The sequence below is a fragment of the Hylobates moloch genome, unplaced genomic scaffold (genome assembly GCF_009828535.3).
Source record: "Hylobates moloch isolate HMO894 unplaced genomic scaffold, HMol_V3 SCAFFOLD_8, whole genome shotgun sequence".
Taxonomy (NCBI): domain Eukaryota; kingdom Metazoa; phylum Chordata; class Mammalia; order Primates; family Hylobatidae; genus Hylobates; species Hylobates moloch.
The window spans coordinates 26,354,014-26,381,430 of record NW_026652283.1 but is presented as its reverse complement, the minus strand read 5'-3'; the positions used below and the strand labels follow the sequence as shown (position 1 = coordinate 26,381,430).

Below are 27,417 nucleotides of genomic sequence, written 5' to 3'. Positions count from 1 at the left end.
CAAGCAAAACTGAAGTGTCTTCCTTTCATCAAAGCTTATGTAGTGATTTAAATGAGATAGAAGTAGTATATGGTCTTAAAATGGTTCTAGTTAATTAGGTTGAGCATCCTTGTTTAGGTAAAACTTCCATTTATTTCGCTCATCTATCTGTATCAGTGTTTCCCAGACATCTTAGGAAATCACCTGGGACTCTTGTAAAAATAAGAATGTCACTCTCCACTCAACAGCTACTGAATCAGGCTGTCGTGACTTTCAAAGTACCAATCACATTTGTGAACCCCTCTGCAGAGCAAGAGCACCCTATTGGAAAGAAATATAATGTATTCCACATTGCAACAGTGTAGTGGTTCTGGGTATTTGATAACAAGGCCTTATAACAACTTTTGATTCAGTTGCATTGCTTCCTGGTTTCTGCAATTTCAGCGCACAGGGACAAGTTTTGAGATTGTTATGGATGCCTCCCTCTACCTCTGCATTCCAGTTTCTACCATTTCTTTTTAAAATACTTGGCCCCAAGAAGTTATCCATTTCCAGACTTTATGCAATCTCCAAAAACAGTTTTAAAAAATTTAAAGCATGCTTTTACATTGAGACTTGTAGATCCTTTTTTTGTTTGTTTGTTTTTTGTTTCTTAATAGCACCAGCCCCTGCAGGGCTTTATTTATGTATTTACTTATTTAGTAGAGACCCTGTCTCCCTGTGTTGCCCAGGCTGGTCTCAAACTCCTAGGCTCAAGCAGTCCTCCTGCCTCAGCCTCCCACAGTGCTGGGATTACAGGCATTAGCCACCCCGCCTGGCCAAGACTTGTAGATCCTTTAAAATGAAACTTTGATCTTTATTTAAATATAATCTGACAGCAAAAGGGTTAAACAATTGTGGCTTGTTCCATTATCCCTGAAAGGAATACGAGAACTTCAAAGAATTATATAGCACACAAAAGAACCTATACTTAATATGACTCAAAGACTTGAAGATTATAAGATCAGAGAGTAGACCTTCCTGTTTATGTCTCGAGGGCATTTTCTAAGAGAAATAGCCACAGAATCTCATAAAATATCGAGAGTAATTTTTTGTTACTCATCCTTTCCCTTCCTTCCTTTGCCATTATAAAACCTCTCTTCCCTATCCCTTCAAACAGATGGAATCGTCTGAGTCTTTGCAGGTAAGCAACTGAAATTTGCTTTCTATAAGAAGTTCATTAGAATGAAATATTTATCATTTTGTGTATTCTGTGTGGCTTAGGCAAGGTTAGGAGTTAGTGCATAATATAATTTTTGCTCAGAAGAAAATGAAGTGTTTCATATTTAAAGCTATTCAGTCTTAACTACTTTCCTTTTCATTATCAATTATTATCATATGTTTCTAAAAATCAAAAGATATGTAATAACTGGATTGACTATTATTAGGAAACAGATGAAGAGATGAATGTTCAAAGAATGCTAATGATTTTTGTGTCAAAAAGGTGAATGAGTCATTGTATAAAAAGGTATAAAAGAAATACAGATCACAGATTAGAAAGTTTCTCTTTTTTAAAAGAAACAGTAGAGTGCTTTGTGCCAAAAGCTGATTATCACTAATGCTTCATATAAAATTGGATACAAAAAAGCAACAGTTTTATGCTTTGAGCTAATTTGTCACCTTGGATGTCACAGGATATGAAACCCACAACTTTCACAAAAGCAACAGTCCGTTTTCACTGCCTTTTCAAATGTTTGGGCATTGCAGTTGAAATGATTTTATTACTATTTAGAAATTTAAAAACATTTCACCATTTTCCTAGTGTTTTTTGTTTGTTTGTTTGGTTTGGTTTTTCTGAGACAGGGTCTCACTCTGTCACCCAAGCTGGAGTGCAGTAGTGTCATCTTGGCTCACTGCAACCTCTACCTCCCAGGTTCAAGCAATCTCCCACCTCAGCCACCCAAAGTGTTGAGATTACAGGTGTGAGCCACTGTGCCTGGCCAAGGTTTTTTTTTTAAGTAAGAATGAAAACCCAAACCAGTGCAAAAAAAATTTTTTTAGTGAACCTGAATGTCAGAACTTAAATTCAAAGAAATAGAGATGATTTTTTAAAAGACAATCTGCAATCACAAGTTCTTTAAAAATCAAACAGAAGTGCCCTCACAAAATCATGTCTTGTTTTTGATGAAATGGATACTTCCTTTATCTGACGTCAAGTGACTAACTTATTGTTTCCCTCAGAAAGCCTCTTGACTAAGGTTTCCACTTGTCTTTATATTTACTTAGCAAAAGGTGTCTGTGACTATTCACTTTCAGAGAAAGAAGAAAAGCAGAAAAGAGAATGCACATCTTAAGATGCTAAGGGACAGGGGATTGAAATAGCCTGGAAAGTGTTCAGAAAGAATGCCAGCAAATCAAATGTTCACCTGGGGCTCAGGAAGAAAGAAAAGAAAAATCAATGTGCAGTCAAAAGAGTGGTCTTATTTTGCCAGAAAAGCTGCAAGGAAGCTCTCCCTTAACAACACCTCTGACATTCCAGAGACTGTCCTAAACTCCAGTGTTCAGCTTCTGTCTGGAAATCAGACTTATCTTCGAGTCTTCCTTCATACAGGAAAAATGCATGTGGCAGTGGTAGCAGTGAACATGATATTGCTCCTAAGCATGGGGTGGACATCAGACTCTCTCTGCTCACCCACAATTTTTTACAGAGACTGCTGGATCCGTCGCTTCCCAGGTCTTCTAATCAATCTGGAGGAGTCTCAGAAGCTGGGAGCCCAGTTCTTGAAGTATTATTCTGAAAGCACTGGCCAGGAGTGCAGTAGGAGCTGCTGTCTCCGGAAGGATGGTAAGTATTCATGATATGCTTGGGCAAAAATAAGAAGAAACTTCCAAGGATGAAGCCCTAGGTGAGGAGCCCTAGGCAGAGGCCAGTAAACAGTTGTAAAGGACTAGAGAAGATGCCCTAGGGTGTGGGAGAGAGAGGGAGAGGAAAGAGAGCCGGTGAAACTGATTTCACAGTCTGGGCCAGAGCAGGCTCTATTTACAGATTTAATAATGATCCAGAATTTGATAGCACCTACAGGAAACAGAATCCTCTTTTCTTCACCAAAATGCTAAATGAAAATATTTCCCCCAAGGTTAATTTACAATATTTTTACAGCTCAAAATATATATGATTTTAAAAATATTTATTTATTTCTCATTTTATTTTAAATTTTTAGAGACAGAGTCTCACTATGTTGCCTGAGCTGGTCTCGAACTCCTGGACTCAAGTGATCCTCCTGCCTCAGCCTCCCAAAGTGCTGGGATTACAGATGTGAACCACTGCACCCAGTCAAATATTTATTATAATTTCCCTTTCAAAATACATTTTGGTGATATTAGTATCATATCAAATTTTTTTTAATGTGCTGGGCCAGGTGCGGTGGCTCATGCCTGTAATCTCAGAATTTTGGGAGGCCGAGGTGGGTGGATCACCCGAGGTCAGGAGTTGGAGACCAACGCAGCCAACATGGTGAAACCACCTCTCTACTAAAAATACAAAAATTAGCCAGGGGTGGTGGTGAGCACCTGTAATCCCAGCTACTCGGGAGGCCGAGTTAGGAGAATTGCTTGAACCCGGGAGGCAGAAGTTGCAGTGAGCTGAGGTCGCACCAGTGCACTCCAGCGTGGGCAACAGAGCAAGACTGTTTCACACACACACACACACACACACACACCCCTAAACTAAAATGTGCTGACTTAGGTTTACCAAATGCGGAATGTATTAAAAAACAATTTAGAGTGCGATTCATGTTTTGAAAGAAATAGGGAGATATATGTCAAATACCCGCCCCAAAATCATATTTCCAAATATTCCTCATAGATGGTTTGTCTGTCATATGGAATCTGCGTGTAGACTTCATCCATATAATATGATCAAGACCTGCAATTAGGAATGTTTATTTTATTATTGCAGGATTTCAAGTTATAATTGCCTAAAGACTTCTTTCATTTCTTTTTCATTTTTCCAAGATTTTAATGCTACTTAAAAATAAACAGCAAAAGCAATACAGCACTTTAAAATAATTCCCTTGGTTGTTCCACACTTTCTTTCCATGGTTTCATATCAACTTGTTAACTTCCAATGCCTCTTGCCCAATTACGTATGTAAGATTTTTGTGTATGTAAGATTATGTATGTAAGATTTTTGAGATGAAAATTGGAGCTACAATAATTTAATAAGAGGAAATCTTTTTGAAAAGTTAGCCAATCCAGATTTCCACCTTCCAGATGCTTTTAACTCCCATAAGGCCTCACTGAGGGGAGAGAGCAGAGGGGCAGGACACTTCCTTGAATTTTCCCGTAGCATGAATTTACCTGACTCCACAGCAGAGAAGCCTTGGCCTTTGGACTGTCGGGGATACTGTAAGCATATAGGGCAATCCCATGATTTTAAAGCCCGTGTAACTTCTCAGTTGTGGCTTTCTTCCTTCAGAACAAGAAAGAACAGGAAGCACATTCCAGTTATTAGCCGGAAGACATCACTTTAAAATGCCACAATCCTGCTCAGAGCTGGGATGCCGAATGTATACAAGGAATGTAAAACATGTTTCAAAATTGTCCTCTACAGAATCAACTACTTGCTCATCAGAAATTTTAAAGTCTTAAGTTTGAATAGTTTTTCTTTCCCTTAAACTTTACAGCACAGTTCTCAGGGAATGTATTTGTAATATGTAATGTATTAGCAATGTATTATTTACTAATTTTTGTCTTATTCTTTCTCCTGGAAAAATAGAGTGCAGCAACATGAGGTTGTCCTAGAAGTAATGATGGAGATGCAACTCCTCACAGTTCACCTTACACAGAAGCAGTACAGGTTCTGCTAGCAGCAGATCCACAGCTTTAGGCATGCTTTGAGGTCTGGTAATCAGACACTAGCCCTCTGTAATCTTATTTTATTAAAGAAGTTGATACCTTGGCGGCAGGTAGCTCATGCCTGTAATCCCATCACTTTGGGAGGCCGAGGCAGGCAGATCACTTGAGGTTAGGAGTTTGAGACCAGCCTGGACAACATGGTGAAATCTGTCTCCACTAAAAATACAAAAATTAACCAGGCGTGGTAGTGCACGCCTGTAATCCCAGCTACTCGGGAGGCTAAGGCAGGAGAATCACTTGAACCCAAGAGGCGGAAGTTGCATTGAGCCAAGATTGCGCCACTTCACTCCAGTCTGGGTGACTGAAAAAAAAAAAAAAGTTGATACCTTTTGGCCAATTTCATATCACATGGTCTCTACTGCACTGCAGCAGAAGTAAAATCTATGTTGCACTTTCGTGAGGGTAGACTGAAGATTTGCATTACACAAATCTGCTTCAGGTTTTCCAGAACTAAGGAAACTTTTTTCTTTTTAAGTCTTCTCTTCCTCTGTCAGAGAACTATTTTCTTTTTCTTTTCTTTTTTTTTTTTTTTTTTTTGAGACAGAGTCTTATTCTGTTGCCCAGGCTGAAGTGCAGTGGCGTGATCTCAGCTCACTGCAACTTCTGCCTCTTGGGTTCAAGTGATTTTCATGCCTCAGCCTCCTGAGTAGCTGGGGTTACAGCTGCATGCCACCATGCCCAGTCAATTTTTGTATTTTTTTTTTTTAGTAGAGATGACATTTCGCCATGTTGGCCAGGCTGGTCTCGAACTCCTGACCTCAAGTGATCGGCCACCTTGGCCTCCCAAAGTGCTGGGATTACAGGTGTGAGCCACTGTGCCTGGCCAAAGAACATGTTTTAAAAAGCAAATTTGCGTAGAAAAGGAAAGACAGCATGAGCCAGTAGTGTGTCCCCACCTGCTAGAATTCTACCTGCTAGCATCCCTGCCTGTCCAGTCCCTGCCTCTTTAAATGACACTGATTAGGCTTTTCCTTGGATGTGGTTTTCCATGTGGGGAGAGTGCACAGCTGCAGTCAGGGCAAGGTGATGCTCACACAGCCTGTGGCCTTTCCACCATCTGAGCCGCTCAGGTATTACTCTTTTGCCCTTCCCACTACTCCCTCTTCTTCTTTACAGCATTTGTCCCTGTATTTTCCTATTTCTTTCTCTGGTGACCCCCAGCCGCTTAGTATTCTGAGAGGACACTGTGCCTAGAAACCTGATATATAAATCCCCAGGGTTTTTTGTTGTTGTTGTTTTTGTTTGTTTTTTGAGACAGAGTTTCGCTCTCGTTGCTCAGTCTGGAGTGCAATGGCGCAATCTCGGCTCACTGCAACCTCCCGGGTTCAAGCAATTCTCCTGCCTCAGCCTCTCGAGTAGCTGGGATTACAGGAATGCGCCACCACACCTGGCTAATTTTGTATTTTTAGTAGAGATGGGGTTTCTCCATGTTGGTCAGGCTGGTCTCGAACTCCCGACCTCAGGTGATCGGCCCCCCAACCCTCCGACCTCCCAAAGCGGTGGGGTTACAGGAATGAGCCACCACGCTGGGCCCCCAGAGGTTTTTGTAGCTAATCTAACTTTTCATGAACACAAAATTCTGGGACCAGGAAATAATGAATGATTCCAAATATCCTGTGTGGGATGGAAAGTATGAAAGATTACTTTGAGAAAATCAGTATTTTCTTTTAAAAAGGCATTTTCTGGCTGGGTGTGGTGGCTCCTCCCTGTAATTCCAGCTTTGGGGAAGGCAGATCCCTTGAGCTCCGGAGTTTGAGACCAGCCTGGGCAACATGGTGAAACCCTGCCTCTACAAAAAATACAAAAATTAGCCCAGCATGGTGATGTGTGCCTCTAGTCCCAGCTATTTGGGAGACTGAGGTGGAAGGATTGCTTGGACCCAGGAGGTCTAGGCTGCAGTGAGCTGTAATCGCACCACTGTACTCCAGCCTGAGTGACAGAGCAAGACCCTGTCTCAAAAAATAAAAAAAAGTATTTTCCATATTCACAGAAGCAGTTACAATAGTTTATAAACGTTCTGCAAAATGTCTGCACATTGCCCTGAAAAATACTGTTAATCCAGTATTCCTGAAACAAATATAAGTTACTCAGAGTTCATTAAACTGGTGGAAATTGAGACCATCCACAGATGTACTTCGCTTGTTTCCCTTTCAGTTTCCTGTAACCTGGCTGTCTTCTACCACAATCCTATTCATGACAATATCAACTGCCTCCATGTTCACTGCCCAACACTGGAGAGCTGCATATTAGAGCCTGGAACCAGTGCCATTTTGTACAACATAACAGACGGTAATGACTACATATTTCAAGACTTTTAAAGAATGCTGGCAATATTCTAGTAGAGGCATATAGCTGAGAAACTGGCTGGCAATAGCTATATGTGAGTCCCTAAAATCATTATTTTCCAGTGAACTTTGGAAAAATTTTGGATATCTAGGAGAGAAAACTGAAAGAAAATTCTCTTTAGTTTGATGTGTTCAGCAAAGAGTTCACTCCAGATTATAAATCATACATGATTGAACAAGAGCTTACCCACTATATTTCATGAATCTCAAGAACTCTTAGCAAAGCCAAAGGAAGCGTTTCTCGGCCGGGCGTGGTGGCTCATGCCTGTAATTCCAGCACTTTGGGAGGCCAAGGTGAGCAGATCACGAGGTCAAGAGATCGAGACCATCCTGGCCAACATGGTGAAACCCTGTCTCTACCAAATTACAAAAATTAGCTGTGCGTGGTGGCACACGCCTGTAGTCCCAGCTACTCAGGAGGCTGAGGCAGGAGAATCGCTTGAACCTGGGAGGCGGAGATTGCAGTGAGCCGAGATCACGGCACTGCACTCCAGCATGGTGACAGAGCAAGACTCTGCCTCAAAAAAAAAAAAAAGGTCCTGCGGTGGCTGAGGGTACCACTAGGAGATAAAGAAAATACTAAATGGCAGTTTTGAGGGCCATGGACACTGCAAACAGGATTCGGAAAAGAGGGATGTCAGGTTCAGGGAAACTTACCACCATGTGCTGACATACATTAGCATATCATTGGTCCCAAGATAACCAGTGTATTTTATTTTAGAAATGTAAGTGTTTTGTGCCCATTTATGTAATCTCAGGGTGTAAATTAGTGACCATAAAAGAAGAGATTTTTGCCATCAAAATGCAAAGGAGATAAATTTCTTTATCAATTTGTATGTATTGAACACCTGATGCTCCAGGCTAGAATCAACACTGTGGAAGGTCACAGCCGTATCTCTGCCCTCAAGTTCCTTTATAATCTAGATGATGTGACAAATCTTACAATTAGTGTTAAGACACAACTAAATACAAAAATATGTGAAGCTGCCTCAGTGCGAAGTTTCAAAGGGGAGGCTAGTGAAAGTCAGTGTATCGAGAGGAGGTTCATGGAAGAAGGCAGGCAGAAGAAGATAATGAGTTCTATATTATGCCACAGGAGAGTAAGCAAACAGATCTGGCCACAATAAGGAGACATGTAGTTGCAATGAAAATATGGCTAAGATAAGGTAGGGACAGGTATCGTAAAGGCCGTGGACAGAGTAGAGTTTTGATTTGACTTTGTCAGAAACAGAGAACAAGGGCATTTAATGAAAAAACATGTGAAGTGATATCTATTTGTCCTAGTCCAGGAAAATTACATGCAGGTACAGATTAGAAAATCTAGTCAGGGAAGCATTAAAGTGTGCACAAAGTGACTGTAGTTGAAATGAAGAGAAGGGATAATTACCAGAGCATTGGGAAGATTGAATAAGGACTTCATCACCTTTTAAATAAAAGGAAATGAAGTGAGTGGAGTCAAAATCACTTTGCAGGCCAAGTGCAGTGGCTCACGCCTGTAATTCTAGCACTTTGGGAGGCTCAGGCAGGAGGATCACTTGAGCCCAGGAGTTCGAGACCAACCTGAACAACACAGAGAGACCCCCATCTCTACAAAAATAATTAGCCAGGCAAGGTGGTGTGTGCCTGTGGTTGGTCCCAGGTACTCATGAGGCTGAGGTGGGAGGATCACTTGAGCCCAGGAGTTCAAGGTTACAGTTAGTTATGATTGCACTATCACACTCCAGCCTGAGTAACAGCTGTCTCTTAAAAAAAAAAAAAATCACCTTACAGTGTAGATTTCAGTGTGGGTGATGGAAGAATGATGATGCCAATGAACGAGACAAGGAGGCAGAGGTAATGATTTTGGCTTTGGGCATATTAAGAGATGATATAAGAGGTCCAGATGGAAACCTCCAATAGAAGACTGGATAAATGAGATCAGAGCTCAAGAAAGAGGGGAAAACATACTGATATGGGTTTCAATACCATTGATGTAGTGGTGCCAGTTGAGTACAATCTCTTAGTGTGTGTTAGAGGGGAGGGGGCAGTGAAGAGAAAATACAGCTGAAAACCAAGGACTGAAGATTATGGAAACCACACAACCAGTGAGATTGTACAAGACAACCAGCAAAAGAAAGTAAAAATGAGAGGCAGGTAGTCTGGGAGAAAATGCCAAGGGGGTCCGGGGTCCAGGGAGTCATGGAATAATTCAAGAAGGTGGCCGGCAGTATCAAGGACAAGAGAGAAGCCAAAGCAAGGTGACGTGAGTGATCAGGAAGTAAGGAAACAATTGACTACCTCAGAAGCAAAGGATGCTGGCATGTTTGCGCAGAGAGAGAGAGAGAGAGAGATCACCAGCAGGGACCATTGGAAAGCTGCTGAGAGTTTTTTCTCTTCTCCTATAAAGACAAAGCAGTATTTGTTCATGTCTGAAGTTAAAGGGAAAGGAGTTAGTATACAAGGGAGAAAATACTAAAGACAAAGCAAGACCCTCAGAGGTCGAAAAGGGATGAGACTTAAGGCTTTGCTCATGATTTTGCTTATAGTCACCCTTCTCAGGCCGTATTTTGCTTAACTTGATTTAAAGATGCTATATTGCTGGGTGCAGTGGCTCCTGCCTATAACCCCAGTACTTTGGTAGGCCGAGGCCGGCGGATCACTTGAGCTCACAAGTCTGAGACCAGCCTGGGCAACATGGCAAAACTCCATCTCTACAAAAAAAAACCACAAAAATTAGCTGGGTGTGGTGGCACACACCTGTAATCCCAGCTACTCCGGAGACTGAGGTGAGAGGATTGCTTGAACCCGGGAGGCAGGGGTTGCAGTGAGCCGAGACCATACCACTGCACTCCAGCCTGAGTGATAGGGCAAGACCCTGTCTCAAAAAATAAATAAATAAATAAATAAGTAAATAATAAACGCTATATTGTGTCTCAAATCGTTACTGTTTCTACAGCTCTCAAAGTAACACTCACTATTGTACAAAAACCCTGACAGACACAAAGCCTTCTCCTTGGGTGTAGTCAGATTTGTTCATTTAAAAAAAAAGTGTTTTAGAAAGTTAAGATAAATTCAAATGTAGCCAGTATGTTTGGAAGCCTTTGAGAAGTATGTGGTAGTAGAACATGAATTTAGCTTAGTTCAATAACTCATACTGGCAAAAGCCAACCCCTTCTCCAAACTGTTCTTTAAGGTTTTTGCTTTGAAAGTAAAAATAAAATGAATGATGCCTTATTTATTTTTCAGGTATGGATCCGGATTTGCTGGTTTTTGAACAATCTCCCACGTATCTAAATACTCGTTCTTCATCCAATAGATGGGACAGACTAAGGGTTCTAAAAGCTATGAATTTAGATAAACAAACCACCATGATAAATGGTATGCTGCCATCCACAGAGGCTCCATCCTCAACCACGCATCAAGATTTGGTTGAAAACACAAACAGTACCGGTTATTCTAAGGAATTAACCACAGATTTTTGGGCAAGATTTACTTCCCGGAATGACTCCATTACCACAAAGATAAATAAGGTGTCACCAAGTACTGATTTCATCAGCAATCCAGATAATAAGACTATTTCTCCTTTCTTTGTACCCATAGACACAAAACTTTCTCATATGCCGATTCCACCCCGACTCAACAGTAGCAAACAATTACCGAACAAAACCAAAGGATACAATAGCAGAAACCACACATCTGCGAATGAAGATGAGGTATCTGTGACTTCAAAGACTTGGCTGGTTTCTGTGGCCCTTTGCACCTCTGTCATCTTTCTCGGCTGTTGTATAGTCATCCTGGCATCTGGATGCTGTGGAAAGCAGCAGGGCCAGTATAAACTAGGACAGAGAAAATCAGGATCCTAGCACCTTAAAAACCATAACCATATGAAGGAGAACTCTTCATAGTAAAAACTGTAGCAAGATTATATGCTTTCAAGGATCTCATTTTTAGTTTTGTGTAAGAAAAGGCAGTTTGGTTAAAAAAAAAAAAATTAGGCTGGGCGTGGTGGTTCATGCCTGTAATCCCAAAACTTTGGGAGGCCAAGGCAGAAGAATTGCTTGAGCCCAGGAGTTCGAGACCAGCCTGGGCAACATAGTGAGACCCTGTCTCTATAAAATTAAAAATTAAAAAAAATAGCACATGGGGCAATATGATGCACCTGTGGTCCCAGCTACTCAGGAAGCTGAGGTGAGAGGACTGCTTGAGCCCAGGAGGGCAAAGCTGCAGTGAGCCGTGATTGCACCACTGCACTCCAGCCTGGGCAACAGAGCCAGACTCTGTTTCAAAAGAAAAAATAGGATGCTCACTCCTACCAATCTGTGGGAAAAAAAAAAAAAGGCTAATGCTTGATAAACATAACTGCTTTTTTTGTTGTTATTTCTATTTTTTGAGTAGTGTTCCCTCTGCCAGAGTTGCAAAATTCTGATCCTTAACAGTTGTTACTGAGTGAGAGACACTGTTCGAGTGCTTTGGGGGCATGAACTCACTGAATCCTTCCAACCCTGAGAGGTGGGTGTACTGCTATTAACCATGATACTATTATTATCACATTTTACAGACGAGGCAACTGAGGTGAAGAGAAGTTAAGCATCTTCCCTAAAGACACACAAGTATTAAGCAGTGAAGTCAGGACTTAATTAAACACAGGTAGTCTGGTTCAAGTCCATGCTCAAAATCACTGTTAGACTAAGAGCCTATGTTTTCCCAAAAAGCATGAAAAAACAATACCAGGAAGAAAACAGCACAATATCATCATATTGGCCTCCCAGTCAAGGCCAAATTATTGTCACGTACAGTAATGCAATCATGTAGTAATTTGAGCAAAAGAACACAGTGACTAACAGTTACTAACCCATAAGCAAATGCTTCCTGATCTTAATCTAGCTTTCTACTTTCAATTGATTAATCCGTCTCAATCCCAACCCGTCTTCATCTTCCTTTCAGTAATTGTGCTACGGAGCTCTTTGAGCTTTTCATGTTGATTTCTGTTGAATAAAGCTCGGGAGTTTTAGTTTTAGTTACATCCCTCACTTGTATACATTCTGTTTTCCCAGGTGTAAAGATTAGCTCCAGGTGTTTCAGTTCTGTCCAAATCTTACACCAGATTTACCCCTTAAATCTTAGAAGACTCTTAAGTGTGGAATACTGTAGTTCAAGTCTCTAATAAACTTAAGCTTTTTAGGCCCCTCATCTCATTCCTGAAACTGGTTTTTAACGTGAGAACAGATATTAAAAGACAGCTAATAAGCATAAAGAATAAATAAGGGGCTGGGCACAGTGGCTCACGCCGGTAATCCCAGCACTTTGGGAGGCCGAGGCGGGAGGATCACCTGAGGTCAGGAATTCGAGACCAGCCTGGCCAACCTGGCAAAACCCTGTCTCTACTAACAATACAAAAATCAGCAGGGCATGGTGGCACGTGCCTGTAATCCCAGCTACTGAGGAGGGTAAGGTAGGAGAATCACTTGAACCTGAGAGGTAGAGGTTGCGACGAGCTGAGATTGCGCCACTACACTGTAGCCTGGGCAACAGCGAGACTCTGTCGAAAAAAATAAAATAAAATAAATAAGGGGAAATCCTATTTATAATACTTACAGTACTGTTTCCTCATATGTTAAAACAGACAGTCTGTGGGTACACTAAATGTCCAGATTTCACCACTATGCAATATATCCATGTAACCCAACTGCACTTGTACCCCTAAATCCATAAAAATAAAACATTTAATTTCGAAAGAAAAAGAAAACCCAAATTTTCTAAGTCCAGTGGTTTATATTTCCTTTTCTTTCCCTGGTATTAATACTGGGTGGAAAAAGAGAATGACTATTTCTTTTAATACAAAAGAAAAATATAAAATCTCTTGCAGTTGAATACTAACCACAGTTAAAAGTCTGATTTTAAAATTTAATCAAAAGGCCAGGCATGGTGGCTCATACCTGTAATCCAAGCACTATGGGAGGCTGAGGCAGGAGGATCACTTGAACCCAGGAGCTTGAGACCAGCCTGGGCAACATGGCAAGACCCCGTCTCTACAAAACAATACAAAAATTGGCCAGATGCGGTGGCTCATGCCTATAATCCCAGCACTTTGGGAGTCTGAGGCGGGTGGATCACCTGAGGTCAGGAGATTGAGACCATCCTGGCTAACACAGTGAAATCCCCTCTCTACTAAAAAATACAAAAAACTAGCCAGGCGTGGTGGCATGCGCCTGTAGTCCCAGCTACTCGGGAGGCTGAGGCCGGAGAATTCCTTGAACCTGGGAAGTGGAGGTTGCAGTGAGCCGAGATCTAGCCACTGTACTCCAGCCTGGGTGGCAGAGTGAGACTCCATCTCAAAAAAAAAAAAAGAAAGAAAAAAAATTTAATGGGGTGTCGTGGTGTGTCCCCGTAGTTCCAGCTACTTGGGAGGCTGAGGTGGGAGGATCACTTGAGCTCTGGAGGTCGAGGCTGCAGCGAGCCATGAAGGTGCCACTTCACTCCAGCCTGGGCAACAGAGTGAGGCCTTGCCTTAAATAAATAAATACATAATCAAAAAATTAGCCAGGCATTGTGACACACACCTGTAGTCCTAGCTACTTGGAAGGCTATGTTGGGAGGATTGCTTAAGCCTGGGAGGTTGAAGTTGCCCAGGAGGCGGAGGTTGCAGTGAGCCAAGATCATGCCACTGCACTCCTGCCTGGGCAACAGAGTAAGACTCTGTCTCAAAAAAAAAAAAAAAAATCAATTTACCTTAACGTCATAATTCATAAAATTAGTAGGTGTCATAAATTTTATCAATTTCTTCCCTAATACATTAGGGGGAAAAAACACCATGCTATTTGAAGCAGGGGGCGGGGGGGGGGCAAGATTTATATTACCCTAAAATTATATTTACAGAAATAATTCAGTAAGCTGTCTTTATACATTTTTGTACATACATTTAGAAAATCATTATTTTTTCTTTTGAGAGAAGTCTCGCTCTTGTCCCCCAGGTTTGAGTGCAATGGCTTGATCTTGCCTCACTGCAACCTCTGCCTCCTAGGTTCAAACGGTTCTCCTGCCTCTGCCTCCCAAGTAGCTGGGGTTAAGGCTCCTGCCACCACGCTTGGATAATTTTTGCATTTTTTAGTAGAGACGGGGTTTCACCATGTTGGCCAGGCTGGTCTTGAACTCCTGACCTCAGGTGATCTGCCGTCTCAGCCTCCCAAAGTGCTGGGATTACAGGCATGAGCCACCACGCCAGGCCGAAAATCATTAAGTATACGTGAATTGCTTAGAGGTTTTCCAGTAGACTAGGGCTGCTAGAATTAAAAAGGGTTTTTTTCCCCTTGGGGCTTCTCAGAATTTTACTCATTACTTAAAGCTGATCATTTCATATAAATGACCTTAATTTGGGAAAAGTATATTTACCTTCTAAGAAAACAAATTCCTTTTCTTCTTCAGCCCTTCTGACTGTTAGATAAATTGAGTAAATTTGGACTGGAGAGACAACAGACCAGAATCAGTTAAGAAGTAAAACAACTGAGACTAGAGACTACTTTCTTACTGGGAGCCAGAGACGAAAGAGAACTTCCGAATAAAATTTTAAATTTTATTAAGAAACAATCAGACCAACCCAGGCAACATAGCAAGAGCCCATTTCTACAAAAATAAAAAAATTAACCAGGCATGGTGGCATGCTACTCGGGAGGTTGGGAGTAGCTGGAGGTCCCAGCTACTTAGGAGGTTGAGGTGGGAGGATCAGTTGAGCCCGGGAGGTTGAGGCTGCAGTGAGCCAAGAATGTGCCACTGCACTCCAGACTCCAGCCTGGGCTGGAGTAGAGCAGACCGTGTCTCAAAAAAAAAAAAGTGACAACGTTGGAAAGATTTCATGGTTACTTCCTAGGTGGGTGTCACAACCTTAGCCTTAGTTATTGACTGGACCCCAGGGTCCAGTTTGTTTGTTTCTTTTTCTTTTTTTCCTTTTCCTTTTCATTTTTTGGAGACAAGTTCTTGTTCTGTCACCCAGGCTACAATGCAGTAGAGTGATCATAGTTCCCTGCAGCCTTGAACTCCTGGTCTCAAGCAATTCTCCCACTTCAGCCTCCCAAGTTGCTAGGCGTGTGCCACCATGCCTGGGTAATTTTTATCTTATGTAGAGACAGTGTTTCACTTTGTTGCCCAGACTGGTGTCCCACTCCTGGCCTCAAGCAATACTCCCACCTTGGCCTCCCAAAGCGCTGGGATTACAGGCATGAGCCACTGCGTCCAGCTTCTCAAAAAGAAAAAAAAAAAAAGTCTGTAACTGTTTAGTATTATGAAACACCAATATTGCAAAAATATGCAAAAGAATTAAAGCACCCTACAATTAAGAAAAGAGATCTGATCTACATCTTAGTTGCCTATGTGTTTAAGCAACTTCTGGGCTATAGAATTTAAGTTTAAAGTCAGAAATGACTGCATTAATATAGCAAAGTGTCCCCTAGCATTTTCATTATAAAGATGAATATAATGTTCCAATTGCATATATTCAGTCAACTGGCAGATTTTAAAGGACAAGGATCTGATTAATGACAAATAGTGCTGCTTAATTTTGCTAAAATTACAGTAATAACTGTTATATATACATACAGATATATATGTATATATACATTTTTAAAGTAGAGACACGGTCTTGCTATGTTGCCTAGGCTGGTCTCAAACTTCTGACCTCAAGCCATCCTCCCACCGCAGCCTCCCAAAATGCTGTGATTACAGGCATGAGCCACTGCACCCGGTCCAACTGTTTTGTTTTTGAGGCAGTTTTGTATTAATCCGTCAGCTCTACGATTTTGCCATTAGGCTCAACAATTGTTTAAGAGTCTTCAGGTTACTTGGAGTTGGCCAAACTGCAAAAGAGGGTAGAGTCCTCTACAAGGCCATCCTACTTCTGACACCAACTGTAAGTTTGTGGGGGATTCCCTAAACAACCCTCAGGTTCAATAATTCACTAGAACTCAGAACTGAATGAAAGCTATTATTCTCACAATTACAGTTTATTACAGGGAAGGATACCTTGAAGTCGCCCAACAGAAGAAGTATGTAAGTTGAGGCCCAGAAGCATTCAAATGTTTAGTTTCTAGTGCTCTCCCCTAGGAGTCAGGACACATTACTCTCCTAGTATCAGTGTGTGACAATATGCATGGAGTATTGCTAACCCGAGAAGCTTACTCAAGCCTCCGCGTTCAAAAGATTTTTTTTTTTTTGAGACGGAGTCTCTCTCTGTCACCCAGGCTGGAGTCCAGTGGCACGATCTCAGCTCACTGCAAGCTCTGCCTTCTGGGTTCACGCCTTTCTCTTGCCTCAGCCTCCCGAGTAGCTGGGACTACAGGCGCCCGCCACCATGCCTGGCTAATTTTGTGTATTTTTAGTAGAGAGGGGGTTTCACTGTGTTAGCCAGGATGGTCTCAATCTCCTGACCTTGTGATCCACCCGCCTCGGCCTCCCAAAGTGCTGGGATTATAGGCATGAGCCACTGCGACCGGCCCAAAGATTTTACTGGACTCCATTCTGTAGGTATGTTTGCTGATTGTCTGCTGAGTCATCTCGGCTGCCAGGTGGACTAATACCATGTGACTGAAAGCCCCTGTCCTAAATCACATGGTAGGTTTTTCTGGCATGTTGGTCCCATCCTGAGATCTTTTGGGGCCAGCTACCCTGCTAAACAAAGACAGTCCTATCAGGTACGATACAGATTACCTCCCAGAAGCCAAGGGCAAAGGCCAGACCTCTGGGTAAGGTCAAATCCTTTACTACACATCCTCCTCTCTGCTTTCATCTGCACTGTATTGTTACACAGGATAAACCACCCTAAGCTACCACTCCTTTACATGTTCCCAAGTCATCATCTCTTCTCAGCTTCTACTGTTTTCAAAATGTTTCCTTCTTCCATCCTGTTAGGAATGTGAGTTTTTCTTAACTCTGAATGAGTCTCTGAATGTACTGGTATGTTTCTTGAAATATGCTCTAAACATGATCTAAAATTTTGGTTTTTATCTATACTGCTTTTCATCCACTACTTACCAATTTGGCTCAGTCTAGCCCCTTTTGAGTTCGTTCATAAGTGAGGCCTAGGATTAAAATGATAAGTAGTGTAGGGTGCCCCAGCAGGGTGCGACATGCCTCTTTCTCTCCTTTTTGTACTCAAGGCCATATTGTCCTTCATAACCTACAGACTCCTGGCCTCAATCACACCAGATCATACCTTCATTTCACACAAATTGTTTAGGAAATCGTTGTGAAATTCCATTTTGGCTTTCATTTATACTCTCTAATTCTTCTAGGCAAAATAAGTCTATTAGGCAAATAAACTCAGTAATTCCTTTATTTTGATTTTAAATTAATCACAACCCTCAAAGTGTTAAGAAACAGCTGACAGGTGTACTTAAAAATACTGAATTGAGAGCTACATTGAATGCAGGGTTTCCCAGGGTAGTTCTTATTTTGTCACTTACTCCAATTACATTCAAGGTCCTTATCCCTCATCTTTTTCCTGAGCTGCGGCAGCTCTAACTGGGGCACCCAGAGGGATACATACCAGGTAATCTCCACTTCTACTTTTCTGGTAGCTTGGCCCTGGCAAAATGAGCCCCACATCTAGAAAGTAGGATGCTAAACAAAGTCGAGTCAATGTATCTTTTTAGTAAATATCAGGTTAGAGAATACTCCTGAGGACCTGTTTCTAACCAGAATTGACAAATGTGAAAAATGCATCAGCTAGACAGCAGTCATGTGAACAGAGCCCCGAACTGCAAGTCAAGGAAATGGGTTCTGGGCTTATCTTCCCAGGTAACCAAAACCTTTATTCAAAAGCAACTACTGAAATGCCAGCTTGTGGGGAAAGAAATGGGGAAGGTGATAAAATCACAATTAAATGCATGTATATACATGAATACCAAAGCTATTATGTAGAAATAAAATCAAAACACTTTAGACCAAGAAGAAATTAGAGATCTCCTAGTCTATTGCCCCAGTGTAAAAATAAAAAAACTCTGGAGTAATCATTGCCATTAAGCATTAGTATGAGGGAAATAATTTTAACTCTGAGGAAAAACAATGATTTTTTTAACATTTTCAATTTTATATCAAATTAGATACTGATCACGTCATAAAATTAATAAATCAAGCAGATTTTTCTACTCCATAATTCATGTCACATTTAATAGTCTCTTCACAGATTCTTTGTACTGAGAAATGGAATTTTCATTTTCCTCTTCATTTTTAATACTAACAACAGACTTTTTGTACTCTTCAACTTCTTTAGTACCAAGGAGCTCTTCTTTATTTATTTCCATATTTTTCTCAGCAGCTTTAATCTGGAGAAGTGTTTCCATGATATTTCTTTTTGATGAGCTATTTTCCCATACATATTCTTCCATGTCTGCTTCAGTCTTACTTTTTTCCCATTCTTCAGTATTCTGAAACAAAACAAAACAAAAAAAATGAGTTCTGAATTCTGAGAAATATCAAATGTTTCTTTCTTTCTTTCTTCTTCTTTTTTTTTTTTTCCTTTTTAAGGGAAGAGAAGTTTGCAAAATGTGGAGAGGCCCTGGCCAACACCTTGTCTGTGCACTTTGGCCCCTTAACCCCGCACTGTTAGCCACTTGCACCTGCGCTTGAGGGCTGCACACTCTGTCACGTGAACACTGGTCTGTCAAGCTCTGTTACCACTCGCTACTCTATCCACATAATTACAATCTGTCTGCCTTGCAATCTGTACTTACAAAGATATGCTGTTTTCCAGCAGATACAGAAAATAACTTTTTGCAGCTATTCTCTAAACCCTAATACATCAACATTTCACTTTTTTTTTTTTTTTTTTTTTTTTTGAGACGGGTCTCACTCTGTCACCCAGGCTGGAGTGCAGTGGCGCAATCACAGCTCACAGCAGGCTCAACCTTGCAGTCTCAGGTGATTCTCCCACCTCAGGCTCCTTAGTAGCTGGGACTACAGGCGCCCACCACCATGCCCAGCTAATTTTTGTATTTTTTTGTAGAGATGGCGTTTTGCCATGTTGCCCAGGCTGGTCTCAAACTCCTGGGCTCAAGTGATTATTCTGCCACGGCCTCTCAAAGTCCTGGGATTACACAGGTGAGCCACTGTGCCTGGCCCAACATTTTGCATTTCTGAGTTATAATCTTCAACTTCTTTAGTACCAAGGAGATCATTATTAAAAATAATGAGAGCTGAGAGGAGACTGTATGTATTTCTGTGATATGCTTGTGGGATGATGAGGCAGACTAATTATTATAATAAAATTAAGAATATGATGTACATAATACATGGTTTTTAGTCATAATGACTTCATATATCCTGGAATTTTCTTTGTTCCCCCCCAAGACAGAGTCTTGCTCTCTTGCCCAGGCTGGAGTACAGTGGGGCGATCTCGGCTCACTGCAACCTCCACCTCCCGGGTTCAAGCGATTCTCCTGCCTCAGCCTCCTGAGTAGCTGGAATTACAGGCGCCTACCACCACGCCCAGCTAATTTTTGTATTTTTAGTAGAGATGGAGTTTCACCATGTTGTCCAAACTCCTGACTTCAAATGATCCACCTGCCTTGGCTTCCCAAAGTGTAGGGATTACAGGCGTAAGCCACCGTGCCCAGCCTATCCTGGAATTTTATTTTGTTATTATCTTTCTGTTCCCATAATGTGAACAATGTTTTGGTACTACTTGTTTTTTCTTACAAAAATTATTACCATGCTATTCTAGGGAACACTGGTAGGCTTTACAGTAATATAGCGTAATTCAGATTTACGATTTAAATGGAGATGTAACAGTCTGTGAAAAATCAAGCGACACAGCTAATAAGTAATATGCCCTGGTTCAAAGAAGTGCTGAATACTAGTCACATTTTTTTCCAAATTAACACATAATAATATTCTGAGCTACAGGCTGCTATGGAATCATCTACTATTCTGAATAACAACTTCTAAAGGTGGCAAAATATTAAAAGATGAGTATATTTGTGAGGCTGTCAGAAATACTATTCTACCTCTACAAAATCTCCTTCAAAGAGATCCCAGCTTGAGTAGACATCTCCAAGGCTCTGCAGAGCTGAGTAGGCACCAAGAAGCAGGTAAGGTTTCCACCCGTGCCACCCTCCCACCCCTATCCCCACTACAAGTGCCTATGAAAAGAAAGCATTGGAGATGTGTTCCTCCAAGGGTAAAGAGGAGCCCCACAGATCACAAACAAGCCACTGGGGACATCACCAAGTCAGCAAACCCTGCTCAGATCACCAAGGCGAAAAGAAGAGACTTAGGAGAAGAAATTCTGCTTTGAATCCTTCAAACTGGGTACCATTTCTTCAAGGGAAATCAGTAAGATGCAAGATGTCTTCCCTGGCCCCCAAATTCCTGAGCCAAGTGGGGTATATTTGCACTTAAAATTCCTGCATGTTTGCCCCACCTCCCTGTAATAAATTTATGGCTGTGGACAGCGTCTCATCGTATGTTCTAGAAATATCCAGTTGAGAACCAACTCTCTGTCCTTTTTTAAAAAAAATCTGGTCGGGAGGTTTTAGGCTTGGCAGGGAAGGCATAATGTGAAACAACTTCTTTTTATTTTATTATTATTATTTTTTAGGCTAGTCAAGTAGTGAGAACGGGCTAAGAGCAGAACAAGGAATTCAATCTGTAACTGACTGTGAACAATCAACTGAGATAACTCACTACCTTTAGACCAGCCTGCAACAACTTATTATGCCTCTCCCCCACAACTCTGCTGCAAATAATTTCTAACAAACTCTGAATTTGTGCATTAAAAAAAAATTGGCAAAATTATCCTACCCCACCTAATTTTTACTGTAATACTTGAGAAAGGAGTAAATGTCAGCCCCTTAAAAAATAAATGTCCTAAATTAATTACATTATTGGTTCTATCTACTCTTAGAAATGTTTTAAAGGTTTCAAGACAATGTCATAGTTTTTTCACAATTCAAACTTATAGGGTAAAATATACTTAATCTAAAAAACCGACAAATACATTTTATAAAGTGTTAAGTAAAACAGTCACTCCATCTCATTCCTGACTCAACTGCCTGACTGCTAGAAGACAGGCAATTAAGAGACTTAACTATTTAGTATTTTTAAGTTTCACACATTTTATCTGAATTTTCTTAACAGCTTCACAATAGATGCTTACGCAGAGGAATTAATCAAAGTAAATCCACTAATAATTCCCACATTTCATGTCTCTTCCCCTTACATTTGGTGTATATAATTATACACTGGTTTGCCAAGATGTATTACAGGTGTGCCAAGATAGTGATTTCCCTCAGCCCTTGTAGCCAGGTGAGCCTCGAATACTGGCAGCAGAATGAAGCACCCTCCTCCTTCATTCATCTCAGGTGTGATCAAAGCTGACCTACCGCCAACCTCAACTCCTGTACTCAAAGGACCCTCCTGATTAGCTGGACTATGACTAAGGTGCATGCTACCATGCCCAGCTAATTTTAAATTTTTGTGGAGACAGGGTCTTGCTATGTTGCCTAAGGCTGGTCTTAAACTCCTGGCCTAGAGCAATCCTCCTGCCCCAGCCCCTCAAGGTGCTGGGATTAAAGGGTGTAAGCCACCGCACCTGACCAGTAAATAATTTTCTAAGTGTGTAATCACATTGAAAAGGTACATGGAGGTAGGCCAAGGTGGATATCCAGGCCTGCATGACTCAGCGAGTTTGGCGTGCAGGCGCACACCCCCACTTGTTATATAACCTGTTTGTGTAAGTTCATCCTTGGCTCTGAGCCACTGTTGTCTGTAAAAGGTATAACTGCCCTGCTACCGTTGTACAGGCGCTCTTGGGGCTCAGCTTCGCTCAGCATGGCTCTTGTGCAGGCACTGGTGCCCAGAGAAAGAGAGACAGCCAAAGCTGTCCATCTGGACAGGAGGGAGCCAGGACACAACTCGGCTTGCGCATGCCCAGATAAAGGGTTAAGCTGCTGACCCTGAAGGCAGGGGAGAGCCTTCTGTGAAGCTGCAGGCATGGGGGTCGCGGGAGCCACACAGCCGGAGCAAACCACCGAGATAAAGGTGGACAGTGTAAGAAAAGCTGTTCGTAAGAGAGCTAGTGTAAGAAAGCTGTTAATTTGAGCTGCTGCTGAATAAAACTATCTTTCACCTGCCTACAGCCCCCCAAGTGTTCTTTGTGCTCATCCACCCACGCCCCTCGGACTTCAGCATGGGCTGGACCAGGACCCCGGGAACTGACAAAAAGGATAGGAAACCCTGCACTATGGAATAATGTACATTTATAGAAGAAAATCACTATGGTTTAAAGTCACTAGCAAGGAAAACAAACTACATTCTGTAAAAGGCCTGGCTTCCTATCCTGTACTGAAAACAATGCAGTGTTCAGCCTCAGTTGCGAACTAAACAAAATTCACATTTTCTTTTTTCTTTTCTTTCTTTTTTTTGGCGGGGGGGGATGGAGTCTCACTCTTGTCACCCAGGCTGGAGTACAGTGGCACGATCTCGTCTCACTGCAACCTCCGCCTCCTGGGTTCAAGCAATTCTCCTGCCTCAGCCTCCCGAGTAGCTGGGATTACAGGCGCCCACTACCATGCCCAGCTAATTTTTGTATTTTTAGTAGAGACGGGATTTCACCATGTTGGCCAGGCTGGTCTTGAACTCCTGACCTCGGGTGATCTGCCAGTCTCGGCCTCTCAAAGTGCTGGGATTACGGGCATGAGCCACCGCGCCTGGCCTTCTTTTTTCTTTTTTGAGATAGGGTCTCCCTCTGTCACTTAGGCTGGAGTGCAGTGGCACTATCTTGGCTTACTGCAGCCTCAACTTCCTAAGCTCACGCGATCTCCTTGCCTCAGCCTCCGGAGTAGCTGGGACTACCAGAGAGTACCACCACGCCCTGCTAATGTTTGCATTTTTTTGTAGAGATGGGGTTTTGCCATGTTGCCCAGGCTGTTCTCAAACTCCTGGGCTCAAGTGATCCACCTGCCTTGGCCTCCTAAAATGTTAGGATTACAGGTGTGAGCCACTGTGCCCAGCCAAATTCACATTTTCTACATGGTCTAGCTTTAGGATCCAAACTGCACAGCTGAATAAGAATTCCAAGATAATGACAGTAACAATCCCAACAAATTGAATACTTAATTATATATCAGGTATCTCAAATGCTTATGTATACTACTACATATAATTCTTGTTAAGATTTACTGGGATAGATTTTAAGAATTACATAGATAAGAAAACTGAGTATTATGGAAGTTAAACAGAGGTCCACAATCTATTGAGAGATTTCAGATTTCAGAAATTTTTGTATTTTAGAAAGTGAATTATGGTGCATATATCATATATTTTTTAACACCTCTAGAGAGGGGTCTATAGCAGCATCACCTAATCCAACACATAATTTTTAATGCAACATACATGAATATTCACACTAAATGGAATGAACAAAAAATATAAATAGCCTCTCATCTATTCAGGTCACATGTTTGTCACCGAATAAGTTATGGAAAGACTAACAATTTCTAAAGCTTTTTGGGTTTCTAAATTACAGATGCAGGGTTGAGGCAGCTAAGTTTTGCTCAAGGTCATCCAGGAAGTTAGTATAAGATGGTATTTACCGTGAGCTTTGGTATTTCCCAGACCTCAGTTTAAATCCTAACTTTCATCATTTATTACTGTAATAGGTGAGTTCCTTGAACTTGTATCTCTCTAAGAACTGACTTCACAGGGCTGTTCTAAAGATTAAAAGAGGTAAGGAATATCCATGTACTTAGAGGACCTGGCTCATAGTAAACATTACATAAATGTTGTTGTTAATAACACAACTTCAAAGAGGAGTGGGTTTCAAACCCACATTTCCCTACCTCTAAAACCTATGTACCTATGCCAAGGATTTGGGGAGAAGTATTGGGAGTAAGGGGTTCCACAAACCTGCAGAATGGCTTCAATGTGTACATGACATGTACTCCACCACCACTACGAAGCAGTAAACTAAAACTTCGAAACTAAATATAAATACACAACTGTCCAAATGTTTCACTATATTATTCCCACTCACAAAATCATATAGTGATATTTACAAAATTAGATAAAATACACAGAAACAAGAGGTCTTTATATCTTGGTCACTGACTCCATACTATTTGCAAATAAGCAGTATCTTTCCAAGATGTTTAATTAAAAATAACAATTTTGAAATGTTTATGTATGTGTGACTTAAAATGGCTTTTTTTTGGTAACAGTTTCCTTAACACTTTTAACCTCCGGGTCTTTTAGCAAAAGTTCAGTGTCATATTAAAAATAGGACATTAATACTAATGGAATAATAATCCAGAATTGAATTCTGATACAGTATCAGCAGGCTGCAATTTTAAATACACCTTCATAGAAAAGATGGAAATTACTAAAAAGTAGAAGAAAAAAAAATCATCCATAATTCTGTTACCCAAAGATGGCCCATTAACACTGGTAACACTTGGTGTATATCTTAAATCAGTTTTTTAAAACCCTGCTATGATTACATTTTATTTACAATTTTGTGCCCTGACTTATAGTTCACTATCAATTCCTTTTGAAAGAGGTGGAGTCTCACTATCTTGCCCATGCTGGCCTCGAACTCCTGGCCTCAAGTGATTCTCCCACCTCACCTCTCAAGTAGGTGGAATTAGAGATGGGTACCACCGTGCCTGGCTGCTACTATCAAAATGTTAGCTTCTAAAACCACACCCAGCATTGAAGTCGTTAGCTGTTTCAGTTTCTTTTTTTGTAGTCAGAAGGCTAAAGTGGGAGGATTGCTCAAGCCCGGGAGACTGAGGTTGCTGTGAGCCGAGATCACACCACTGCACTCCAGCCTGGGTGACAGGGCCAGACCTTGTCACACACAAAAAGTTTATTTTATTGAAGTGTAGTTGGAATATATTAATTTTAAAGCACAAACAACAGCATACTCAAATTACTGGGGGCAATTAAAAATACCATTTTAAGCTCAAATTGATCATCACTTAGGCAAAGAATTCAATTAATTTGTTGACTCCTATTTTAATGCTTTGACCATGAAATATTTACAATTTCACCATTTAATTTATAAATATGTATCACACACACACACATGCATACCCCTTTTCTTTTCCTTCCTCCCTGCAATGAGAATCTGCCCTGATCCCAACTCCTGAAGAAGCAATTTTCCATTCCATGTGATCCTGTTCTCTTTTCCAGTTGGCTTGATTATTCATTTACTCATTTATTCAATAAATATTTATTGCACAACTACTCTGCCAGGCATAGTGTTCTCTGGGAACATTCAGTCTAATGAGAGACTTGAAGTTGACTGTGAGCCAGTCCGATGAATATTGTGATCCCCGTAGAGGAGAAGCATCCACAAAGGCCTTGAAGCCGGAAAGGGCTTAACACAATCGAGGAAATGAATGAAGGCCAATGAGAAGAAGTGGCATGGGCTGAGGCTGAAAAGCTGTTGGAACACTCACTACATGCCAGGCACTATTCTAAGTGCCTTACACGTATTAACTCATTTAATTCTCACAACAAACCTAGGAGTCAGTACTATTATCATCTGTTTTACAGATCAGGAAACTGAAGCCCAGAGCAACTGAGTAATTTGCCCAAAACCACATTGCTTGTTTGTGTTAGAACAACATGTTCTAAGGAACCTCGAGGCATGATAAAAGGAGTAACAAAAAATACAATAACATAACTTGAACCTCACATCTTTTTTTTTTCCTTGTATGAATTTAATACAAAGAAAAACATAATAGCTAATTCATGCAAGGGTCAATGTATTCTGCTATAACAGAAGGCAAAGAAATATCTGCTCCACTGAGCACACAAGCCTGTCACCTCCTACCTTCTTATTTACAACTCTCTTTGCCTAGGACATGAATCACAGTAATATTCCACTTCTCATGATTACAAGTAAGGCCTTGTGCTGTATGAGAGAAAACAGTTTGACCATTTTTTAAAATCCTAAGCAATTTGAAAATCATAAAAAATACGAAGAGGCAAATATTCATAAAAAGTGAAAAAAGAATTATTGTCAATTCTTTCAGCTACCAAAGCTAAATTTTTAACTATGTCAAGGAATTCAATTCAATTAAGTTTTAAAAAAATTTACTGAATGCAAATTTGCCAGACACTGTACTAGATGCTGAAAATATAAAGATGAATGAATATACACTCCTTGTCCTCAGTGATCTCACAGTCTAATGGGGTGAGCAGACACGTATACAGGCAATTACCAGAAAAGTAATAAAAGGAATGTTAACTAGAGGAGGGAAAACGGATGGGCAGGAAACAGAGAGGTTACAATTGAGGTGTATTAAAAGATTCATATGAATTTGCAAGGCTGATCAATTTGAAAAAAGAATTATAAGCAAAGAGAATAACATATGCAAAGTTATGAAAGAACCCATTATGTTCATTATGGCTAAGGTATAGGCTATATAATGTATATTTCCTGAGTGCTGGTAATGAGGTGGCAAATTGCTGTGAATGGCATGCTAAGGAGTTCAGACTCTATCCTAAGTAACGGGAAACCACTGAAGGATTTTGTAAAGGAATATGGTACAAGAGACTTGTTTTTTTGAACAGTTACTCTAACAGTAATATAGAAGGTGGATGAGACAGGGAAATCAATTAGAAGCCTATTGTAGTTTTCAGGTAAATGATGATGAAAACTTATACTAGACTGTAGCAGTAGGGATAAAAAGGGGGAAACGGCTTTAACCGGCATTTAAAAGCGAAAACCGAAAGACTTGGTAACTTATTTGGTATCAGGAGAGAGGGAAGAAAACTGTAACTCTCAAATTTATTACTTCAGCCACTGGGTGGGGAAGAAGAACGTAAGCTTTTCTTAAAGGTCTTTTAAGTATATAATAAAACGAAGTCTTGCCTGAAGGCAAAGAGGTATGAGCTTGTCACCTTCTGTGTAGCACCATCCCATTCAGGGATCTAGAACACTGCCTATTGTCTATCACATCAAGTCTAAATTCCTATTTATGTACAACAGAAGAATCCCTCCATTTTCTTGCCTGCCCCTTTCATTCTAATTACCACCCCTTACCCTCAAGCTCTGATATTAGATAAATAGGTTGAGTATCCCTTATCCCAAATGCTTAGGATCAGAAGTGTTTCAGATTTCGATTTTTTAAAGGATTTTAGAATATCTGCATTATACTGACTGGTTGAACATTCCAAATCTGAAATGTGAAATGCTCTTTTGAGCATCATGTCGGTGCTCAAA

At 41.0% G+C, this 27,417-nt stretch overlaps 2 protein-coding genes across 2 annotated transcripts in view; one reads left to right on the top strand and one right to left on the bottom strand.

Annotated features, from left to right (window-relative positions):
• The first annotated feature begins 2,574 nt into the window (after nucleotides 1-2,574).
• On the top strand, nucleotides 2,575-11,517 carry MANSC4 (MANSC domain containing 4). The gene is made up of 3 exons (XM_032159045.2): nucleotides 2,575-2,803; nucleotides 7,030-7,164; nucleotides 10,446-11,517. Exons 1-3 carry the CDS (start codon nucleotides 2,575-2,577, stop codon nucleotides 11,060-11,062), a joined length of 981 nt encoding a protein of 326 aa, XP_032014936.1. The 3' UTR covers nucleotides 11,063-11,517.
• Nucleotides 11,518-17,492: 5,975 nt separating this feature from the next.
• MRPS35 (mitochondrial ribosomal protein S35) overlaps nucleotides 17,493-27,417 on the bottom strand; it is a 45,938-nt gene continuing 36,013 nt past the window's right edge. Inside the window, exon 8 of the mRNA XM_032159913.2 lies at nucleotides 17,493-18,613. Within this exon, the coding sequence (XP_032015804.1) occupies nucleotides 18,344-18,613 (270 nt within the window). The 3' untranslated portion in view covers nucleotides 17,493-18,343. The remainder of the gene's footprint in view (nucleotides 18,614-27,417) is intronic.

Excerpts from the sequence above, each read along its gene's own strand:
- MANSC4 (XM_032159045.2), top strand. The coding sequence starts at position 2,575 with ATGCATGTGGCAGTGGTAGCAGTGAACATGATATTGCTCCTAAGCATG. Across the intron at positions 2,804-7,029 it reads CTGCTGTCTCCGGAAGGATG|TTTCCTGTAACCTGGCTGTC; the intron begins GTAAGTATTCAT and ends TTTCCCTTTCAG. Across the intron at positions 7,165-10,445 it reads TTTGTACAACATAACAGACG|GTATGGATCCGGATTTGCTG; the intron begins GTAATGACTACA and ends TTTATTTTTCAG.